General features: G+C 40.1%; 1 protein-coding gene across 1 annotated transcript in view; it reads left to right on the top strand.

Annotated features, from left to right (window-relative positions):
* The window catches only part of CUNH11orf65 (chromosome unknown C11orf65 homolog), a 61,681-nt gene that overhangs the window by 21,050 nt on the left and 30,423 nt on the right, over positions 1-10,208 (top strand). The window contains exons 3-5 of the mRNA XM_045297763.1: positions 2,595-2,687; positions 7,664-7,717; positions 7,850-8,050. Coding sequence (XP_045153698.1) covers positions 2,595-2,687; positions 7,664-7,717; positions 7,850-8,050 — 348 coding nt within the window. The remainder of the gene's footprint in view (positions 1-2,594; positions 2,688-7,663; positions 7,718-7,849; positions 8,051-10,208) is intronic.

The raw sequence follows: 10,208 nt of genomic DNA, 5'->3' as shown, positions 1-10,208 counted from the left end.
TTGTCGACAGATAGACTTTGGGTCTCCATTCGGACTCACCTTGTTCACATCAATATAATTGTTTTGGGTCTTCTTTTGCTTGCTACCTGATCCCATCAACACCTCATGATCATACAGGCTGGTGTGCTTCTTTCATGTGGGCTTTGTTGCTCCTTGCTCAAGGGTCGCTTGTTTAACTTGAAGTTTTTTAAGACCCCAGACACTGTATTTGTTAATAGCCGGGCACCATCAGCTTTATTCACCATTTGCGTATGCACCTATTTTGTCTTCAGCGATCATGTTGGGAAAGTGAACGTCACAGAATGTCAGGTTATTAGAACAAAGTGTTCTTGCTTGAGGAAGTACTTGAGTAAAGACCCAATGTCTGTCTGCTACCTTAATACTTACCATTCAAATATATGTACATAGATCTATATCCTCATCATTATAAATTAATATATTTACATATGTACATTTCTATATTTATACCTCAATAATTGTCTTTTGCCTCCTAGTTCTTTCCTCTATTTCCTTTTACTTTCCTCCTGTCCCACTATCATGTTTGACCTTCATTTGGCTCTCAGTAATTCCTCTCGGCTGCATTGCCCTTAATCAAACTCCACCAGGCATTCAACGCCCTCCTTGCCATCAGTTTTAGATATACTGTTGTTCTCTTCTCCTGGGTTTGTTGACTCCCCTCTTCCCTTTCCCCGACCACCTCCTCCCCCATGTTCCAGAACCTTTGGCCTCATTGTTTTCTCCTTGCGATTGTTTTTCCTGCCTGTCTTATATGGATAGATATGAGGGGAAAAGAGAATAATAATTTTTTAAAGCTTATAAATAGTTCCAGGTCTGTCTGCTGACCCTTATGGATGTTTTCCAATCAGGTCTGATGAAGTGCTGAGCCCTGCACTCCAAGTTTGGTCTATTTTCGGGAATCCTCGGGGACTTTGGTGTTCTCCTTGCTGCTCCATTGGGCTCCCTTCGTGTTTCACCCAGTTGGGGTGGGGGGGCAGACTGGGCACAATTCCTGCATTGTGTTTCCAGTGCTATCTCCTGTAGCACTGTGGGTCAATGAGGGGGTGGCAAGTCTTGCGGTGGGGCCAAGCCTACAGTCCTCTCTGTGCATTGGCTGCTCCGAGAAGGAATATCATCCTCGAGGTTGGTGGCCCAGGCTGCAGCTCTCTCTCTCAGTTTGTGCCTGTGTGGTCCGGGCAGACCTGCCATTCCTCCCAGGCTATGTCTTCAGTGCTGTCCTCTGTACTGCCTTCTCCTGGGGAGGAGGTCAAAATAGCTGGGATTGGGGCTGGTCCTACAGACCTCTCTGTTAGTTCATTGCTTCATGCCGCTATGTTGCCCTCAAGGCTTACAGCACCAGGTTGAGGTCTGAACCCTCTCTTCCCTTCCTGTGGAGACATAAGCAATACCCTCCCTGTGTGTGGGTTAGTGCCCCGTTCCCCTTTATTTTTTTTTCTTTTCCCTTCCTTTTTAGTTCCTTTGTCCACTTCTTAATTGGGCTATCTGTCTTTTTCTTATGAAGTTTTGAAGTTCTTGTTGTAGATTCTGTTTACTGCATTACAAATATTAATTCATTTCTTTATCGTCATGGTTCTATGAGATAGTTACAATCATTTCCATTTTATTGATGAAGACACTGATTATAGAGAGATTAAGCAACTTGTGGTACTTCAGTAACCACAATGCTTCTTAAATAAAAACACCAAAAACACTATGTGTGTACTTTTATAATATTTTATTCACAGCTAGTAAGTCCTCACATTGAACCCAGACATTACTCAGTGTTCTTGGTGGTTATTAGCCTAGGGTATAGACCTCCATGCCACAGGGCTCCTTAATCAGTGTTCTTAACCACTATACTCTATCTTCTTTTTCCCCCAAACTATTGCAACCAAACTTCTGGATACTTTATTTTTTATTTGTTTAAATCATTTTATGGGTGGCTCATACAACTCTTATCACATCTGTACATACATCAATTGTATAAAGCCCATTTGTACATTCATTACCCTCATCATTCTCAAAACATGTATTCTCCATGTAAGCCCCTGGCATCAGCTCCTCATTTTCCCCCTCCCTCCCTGCTCCCCACTCCCTTATGAACCCTTGGTAATTTATAAATTATTATGTTATATCTTACTCTCTCCAACGTCTCCCTTCACCCACTTTTCTGTTGTCTGTCCCCCAAGGAGGAAGTTATATGTAGATCCTTGTGATAGGTTCCCCCTTTCTATCCCACCTTCCCTCCACCCTCCCTGTATCGCCACTCTCACCACTGGTCCTGAAGGGATCATCCGTCCTGGATTTGCTGTGTTTCCCTCCTGGATATTTTATGTATAGTGGTTCAATTTATATAATGTTTAGTGTTGCTATTTTATGTATAGCATTACAATTACAAATTTAAGGATAATACTCTCTATGGAGACAATACCAATAGTGTCTTGTTAAAGGGAACCCTGAGTTCCTATATTTCTAAAATTAGTTTACAGACATAAATCTTTTTAAAAATTATTTATCTTTGGATTTATTAGGCAAAAAACTATTTATAACTAGAAAAGTCCAGTTTTGACCATAAAATATTTTGTTTGAACCTCTAGGATATTGCTATATTCAAACACTTTAAAAAGATGATTAATATAAGAAGACAAGGGAAACCACAGCAAATCATCAGATATATTAATCCTAAAGAGGTAAGGACGTAATTTTTTCCCTTAGAAAGTACAACTACTTTATCAATATACTGTGCTCATATTTGTTTCTCTTTAAAAACTTTATTGAAGTCTTACATGTATAAAAGTTTATAAAACATAAATGTATAGCCCAGTTAATTACCACAAAGCAGGACCTGTGTCGCCATCACCCGGATCAATCTTTTTATACTCCAAACCTCTCCCTTCATGTGCCCTGTAAACTGCAGCCAATTCCCTCCATCCAAAAGGTAATCACTATTTTCAGTTCTAACATGTTAGTTTACTTTCATGTTTTTGAGCTATATATATAAATAGAATCTTATATAACCACTCCTCACTTAACAACATGGTTAGGTTCCGAAGACCAGGATATTATGCAAAAATTGGCATTCTGTAAAAATGGAGGATGATCACATCACCTCTCCCCATTAATCTGTTCTGTGAATACCCATCATGCCCCTGCTGAGGTCAACAGTCACTAATACCTCCCCCTCCCCCATGTCATCTCAAGAGAAGTTGGCACCCACTGCTGCCTTCAGGGGAGGGATACAGTCTTCCAGAGCCTGGCTGGCCCAACTGTCTGCCCCTTCCCTCGTCATTGGAGTCCCCTCCCTTTCCTGCCTTCATCTTACTTTCACAATAGATGTCTCTAATTCATCCCCTTAAGAACTCTGAAACACCCATGGTGGCTTTGTCAGAAGCTAGGGGCTCTGTCTGAAGGTAGAAGGGGATGGGTAGTATGGGTGGGGTGAGATGGAGGTTGCTCATTGGGCATCCCCTGAGCATCCCTTGGCTCTTGCCGAATGGCCCTGTTTCCTTCTACTCCTTTATCCCCATGAGAATACAGGGCTTCTTCCCAAACCTTGACGACTAGGCCCAGTGTCAGCCCTTGACCTTAAACTGCATCTGCTGCTGGCCGCTTACCTATTGACCTCAACCCTACCTGGGTAGCCTGTCCTATACACTGCTGGAGGAACTATCAATATGAGATTTGTCACAGATTTGTGTTGAGTGAAAGAAGCCAAAAGAATAAAAACTATATAATTTCTCTTATGTAAAGTTCAAAAGCTAGAGAGACTAATCTATAGTGATATAAATAAGAGCAAAGGAATGTGTGGGCCAGGATAAGAAGGAACTAGCTTTGATTCTGAAAAGGCTCAGTATTTTGTTCTGGGTGGAAAGTTCATGGATGTATGCATGCACAAAAACTATGGAGCTATACACATAAGAGTACACTTTCATGACTGAATGTGCATATGTATAGAATGTTTTTGTAGTAGTTATATAATCTGGTGTCAATTTGGGAATGGGGTGGAGTCTAACCTGTCAATCAGGTTGCAGCTAATGACCTCATTTGAAGATTTCATGGAGATAAATAGCTCAGTGGAGGCCAGATACACACAGACTCTCTGCTTATCTTCCTGCTGACAAGCCCCATGGAGAGCCCTGATGGAAGCAGAGCCCCGGAGCTGGAGGAGCCACATGGAGGCCCACACCAGCACTGAGATGCTTCCACCACCCACTGAGACTTTCTACCCACTGGCCTGTGATCTTCCTGTATTCTACATCATTGCATGGCTGCATAAGTCTAAAAAATTTATGGACTGGTATCAGACATATGGGCTACTATTTGACATGGACTTGATTTGGACTGGCCTGGGATATTTTCTTAATATACAATTACTCTTTAATATAAAATTCTGTCTTACACATATATGAATGTTTCTGGATTTGGTTCTCTAGTAACCTTGGGAGTGGGGCACTAGAGAAACAAATCATAAAGATGGAGAGTGGATGCTTGTTAGACCTCTGCCTCGTGTAGTTTTTCCTCCCTGGTTAGCCAGAGGTCAGATATGACAGTGCAATTACTGGGCTGTTCTGGAAAGAATGTGGGAATTTAAAATTTTGATTCCTAGAAATTGTCTTTGGTTAATCCTGTCTGAAATGGTGAAAATGATTGTGATAAATGTGAATCTTGAGTTTGGTGGCAAAATCACCCCTTGAATTTCTCAGAGACCATGCCGCTTAGTGAAAATGGCTGACAGAAAGTCAAAATGGCTGACAGACAGCCTGGTCCTGGCTTGAGGCAATGCAGCCAGGGGCCTAAGGTAATAGTTTGTATCAATAGAATAGTTTAGATAAGGATTGAGATAAACTAGGTAAGGATTGAACTTGACTGTTTTAAGAATTGAGTTTAGGATCTGGCTGTACTAGGTTTATACTGTTGTTGTCTTCTTATTATCGATAAAATGATTGATAGAATGATTATTGAGAAGTATAAACAGAGAGTTTGTAAGCTAACTGTTTCAGCTACCAATTTGAAATCTTCAAATGGGTTAGGACATGCTGCAAAGAAGGCTCTGAAAAGATAAGTCCCACCCAATGTCTTAAGTGCTCAGGACATTCAAAGGTGAAGGGACTTGCCTTGGGGGCTGTTGACAGATTGAAGGGAAAAAGGGAACTCTTTGGATTTTTAAATTTTGAACTAGTGGTTTTTGTCAGAAACTGGAAAAAATCTGGAACCATGAAGAAAAGTCCTTTCTAGGACTGAACATTAAAGGGAGTCTGTGGATAGACTGAAATGCTTGCTAGGTGACCACCTGGATCCACTTGTTGAGTGGAAGTGGGAGAAATGCATCAGTAAAGAGACCGTTGAGTCTGGCCACTGATACCATGAACCTGGTTTACAGGAACTAGAGAAGACAAGAGTTGGTTGGTTGGTCTGATGTTTATAAAGTTCTGTGGAACCTGAGCCTATGGCATGACCTAGCCCAAGGGGGCTGAGGTTGTTGAGAATTTGTGACGGGTCCATGATCTAAAGGAGAGGCAACCAATGGGCACCCTGTTGAGGCTAAGTGAGGAAGCCCACATAGAGCTGACCAGAACCCTACCCGTTGAAGAGAAGATGGTTGAGCCTTTGAACTGGTGCATATTGTTGCTGATTTTATGGGTTGCCTGTCCTGATTTGACTTTGCTTATAGATGTGGCCTCACAAGGTTCCAACTGGAATGAAGGTTTTTCATGTCAAAGAGTATGAGTCTCCTCAAAGCACTGGGTTGATGTAAATGAGCGGTGTAGAAATTGGATACCCAAAATGGGGGGGATAAAGGCATGAAGTGGTTGACATAAACTTTCACAGGTGGGGGAATATATTCATAGGATTATGGGATTAAGGTGTAGGTATGACTTAACTGCAACTGTTAGGCATAAAATATTGCTGTGTTGTTCACATATCGAATATTATGCTTAAATGAGGCTTTGGCACATAGTGAATTATATGGTTTAAGTTTTATCCTTTTAGGTAAAGATATGATTTTATTATTGCTTTGTTGAAAATTATGTATGTCTATAGAATTGTATAAAAGTGTCAAGTTGACAAAAGGTGGTCTATGATAGTTACATAATCTGGTGTCAACTTGTGAAGGGGTGGAATCCAGCTGGTCAATCATGTCACAGCTTGATGACCTCATTTGGAGGTGCCACAGAGATAAATAGCTCACTAGAGATCAGATATAGACAGACTCTCTGCTTCATATTTCTGCTGACAAGACACATGGAGCTATGCTAGAGCCCTGGAGCTGGAGGACCCCTGTTAGTGCTGAGATTATTCCACTGTCATTGGATCCACAAGACTTTCCCACTGGCCTGTGATCTTCCTGTATTTAGCATCATTGCATGTATTCTGTGAGTCTAAAGAGGAATTTATAGATTGGTATCAGACATATGGGCTAATATTGGACTTATGGACTTGATCTGGACTGGGCTGGGATGCTTTCTCAATATACAATTGCTCTTTTATATAAAACTCTTTCTTAGACACGTATGAGTATCCATGAATTTGCTTCTCTAGTCAACCTGGACTAACACAGTTTTGATACAAATTTGTAAGAAATGTAATATTTCGTAACAGGAACTCAAAACTACATACCTGGTTTTGTAAAATTCCTAGTTTTTGGAAAAATTATACATCTATATATGTATATATAAATACTGTCTTCAAATTCTCAAAAAAACCAGTATTGTCTTTTAGGCATTACAGATTTAGTAATCTAGTATAACATGGATTCTCTCATCTAATAATATTACCAAGAGACAAAATTGGACAAGATTTTTTTTTACTCTACTTTTGATATAGAGTAAATATGTAGAAGACATTATGTACAATTCTTAAAATATTTAAACATAGATGTTTGATGTAACAAGAGCTAGGCAGGACAGGACATAGAAAGGAAACACAATATTGTGTAATTATTGAGTTATTGAGTTATTAAATAAGCTGTTAACTTATTAGGTGTCCATAAATATTAAATCCTTATGCCTTTTTTTTCTTTAGTAACGATTTGATTGTGTTCAAGGTTAAAGTTTACATAGCAAAATAGGTTCCCATTTAACAATTTTTATACGCATTGTCCCATGATACTGTTTACAGTTTTCATAATGTGCTTGCGTCCCCTTATTTCCACTCTCTTTGTTCTGTTTCCTTTGGTCTAACTTCCTGCCCCTCCAAGCCTTCCGACCTTTGCTTTTAGGTAACTGTAGACAACTTGGTCACTTATGGTGGATTGTGTAAGAGAGCACATTACCCAGAGGTGATTTATTTTAGAAGACAATTTATTATTTGGCTGAAAGGTGACGTCTGCGAGTAGCTGCAGTTTCAAGGTCTAAGGGTGTCTTTGGGCAATAATCTTGGGCATTGCTCTAGTCTCTGTTGGTCCAGTAAGTCTGGCTTTTTTTAGAAATTTGAGTTTTCTATTAGTTTCTCTGATTCTATCTAGGACCTCCATTTGTTTACCTGTTCAGAAAAGTTGATAGTGGTAGCTGAGCACATCTAGTCTGCATGGTCTCAGGTGGAGGAGACTGGGGTCCTTGTGGGCTATTAGTCCTGTGAACTTGGTCAGCATTATTTTAATATAATAGAGTGAGAAGAAATGAATTGATATTACAAAATATTGAAGAGTGATGCGTTTTTCTTTTAGGCTGATTTTCTTGATGCTGCTGCTGGCATTATTGTTCGATTCAGATTGGGTGGAGTAAGTATGGGTACATTCTTATTTCATAGTTTTATAGCATGTTTATGTGAAATTTGAAAGTTAGGATTTTTTTAATGTAAGACAATTTTTACAATTTGACTACATCTGTATTTTGAATTCTCCCGCCCACAGGTTGACTTTCCTCCCAATATATACTACAAAATTTTCACCCACAGACATATTGAAGATCTGTGTGCTAACAGTCCTAGAGATTACACAAAGCTTCCACCGAAGTACACGTCTCATATCAGAAGTGATTGTCCCCAGGAAGATGACAGCAGTGGCTGGTATCGTCGTGTAGAGAACAATGGCTGGAGACTTGTTTCTGATGATGTAAGAATATTAATCATTTTTAATATATATTTATAAAACCATTCATCTCTTTGAAAATTAATTTTAAAGTTAAAACCAATAATAGATCCTAGAAATTTAAATAAGTTTTATTTATTTTGTTAACTACTTTGAGATAACTAAAAATACTTAAAAGTACAGAAACGACTTTTTTTCCCCTTACATTTATTTCTAATTTTGGTTATCAGTCTTGAGTCTAAGCTATCTTTAAAACCCACTGACCTACTGCCATCAAGTCGATCCTCACTCAGGACAGAGTAGCACTGTTCACTAGGGTTTCTGAGGCTGTAAATCTCTACAAAAGCAGATAGCCTCCTCTTTCTCCTGCAGAGTGGCTGGTGGGTTTAACTACCAGCTTTGTGGTTAACAGCCAAATACTTAGCCCTCAGGTGCATCACAGCTCCTTGACCTACCTTAAACCCAAGAAAACAAGCCTACTACCATCCGGTTGATGCTAACTCATAGGGACCCAGTGTAGGGTTTCTGAGACGATGAACCTCTATGCGAGCTCATCTTTCTCCCCAGAAGGGACGTGGGGGTTGCACCACCAGCCTCCCATTGAGCAGCCCAGCACCGCACCCAAAGCTCCACCACAATATTCCGTGTCAACAGTTGCTAATGTACTAGTTAGTGACATGGCGATCTTCTTCCCGTTGCACAACTATTCTCCCCTCCTTTTCTGAGTGTTCCTCCCACATTAGCATAAATCTGCGGCCCCCTAGCAGTTCTGGTCTTCAAGCTACTGTTGCCAATTTGCTCAATATAGATAGTTTTCAAAAGAGTACAATGTTTAAGGTGCACATTTTTCAATAGTCCAGCAAAACTGTTGTTTGGTTTTAAGAAGATTTCAGGGGCTATTTTTGGTTTAAGGTTTAATGATACTGACAGCGTTTTTATTATTATTTATAAAGAGACAACTGAGAGATACAGGCTTATTGTTGAGATATTCATCCTTATGCATACATATATCATGTATACACACAGAAGCAGATACTCCCTTCTGAATGGCCCACATTTCCCAGAAAGCCCTTCACTTCGATTATTGGTGTTTATTTATGTATTTATTACAGAATATATTTTATAGGATATTCTTTTCCAATGGACAATACATTATATTCAGAAATGCCTGCTAGACTAGTATTGCTTTGTCAAGGCCCACTGGCCACGTTTTCATGCTTGATGTAGATACTATGAGTAGTTCTCCCAGAGGCGATTCTCTCTTCAGAGTTTCTTCACTCAGACAGCATCCATATAAGAGGTTTAAGGGTCCCCTTCATTTAAATGATCGCTTGACTTGGTGTATTGACTTAATGTATTTATAAAGAGCATTGTAGTTACCATTTCTTAGGTTAAGGAGGTGTGGGTCTCTATGCCATGATATTGACTGGCCCATGGTAAAATCTGAGGTGACTCTCACATCTTGAAATGCAGCCTCCTACAACGTTAAGACCCTTCTATATCTAGATGATGGAGCCCTGGTGGTGTAGTGGTTATGTGTTGGGCTGTGATCCACATAGTCAGCAGTTTGACGTCACCAGCAGATCCATAGTTACAGGCTCAGAAACCCAGAGGAGGTCACTGTGAATCAGCATTGACTCATGGCAGTGGGAGAGAGAGAAGAGATGAACTGCCGGAGAATTGAAACAAACTAAATACTGAGCATCTTCATTTTGTTAAATTTGAAAATCTTATTATTATTAGAGAATAGTGGTGGTTCAATGGTAGAATTCTTGTTTTCCATATGGGAGACCCAACTTCCATTTCCAGCCAATGTAATTCATTTGCCTGTCAATGGTGGCTCGTGTGTTGCTAAGAGGCTGAGCACATTAGAACAAAGCTCTGGACTAAAACAGAAGAAGAGGAAAGGCCTGACAATCTTCCAAAAATCAGCCAATGAAAATTGTACGGGATCACAACCCCAGAGCCACCACTCATAGTACAGATGGCAAAGGATGGGCAGTCCTTCCTTCTGTGATTTATGGATCACCGTAATTGGGGATGACTCAATGGCAACTAACAACAAGTTTTCAATTTACTCTAAAATAGCCACAGAATTTGTTGCCATCATCATTTTCAAAACATTTTCTACTTGAGCCCTTGATATCAGCTCCTCATTTCCCCCCTCCCTCTTCCACCCTCC

Source organism: Echinops telfairi, unplaced genomic scaffold, assembly GCF_000313985.2.
Source record: "Echinops telfairi isolate 266 unplaced genomic scaffold, ASM31398v2 ScPeMD7_7421;HRSCAF=8459, whole genome shotgun sequence".
NCBI lineage: Eukaryota > Metazoa > Chordata > Mammalia > Afrosoricida > Tenrecidae > Echinops > Echinops telfairi.
The sequence above is the reverse complement of the archived record's forward strand: the minus strand, read 5'-3'. Positions and strand labels throughout refer to the sequence as shown.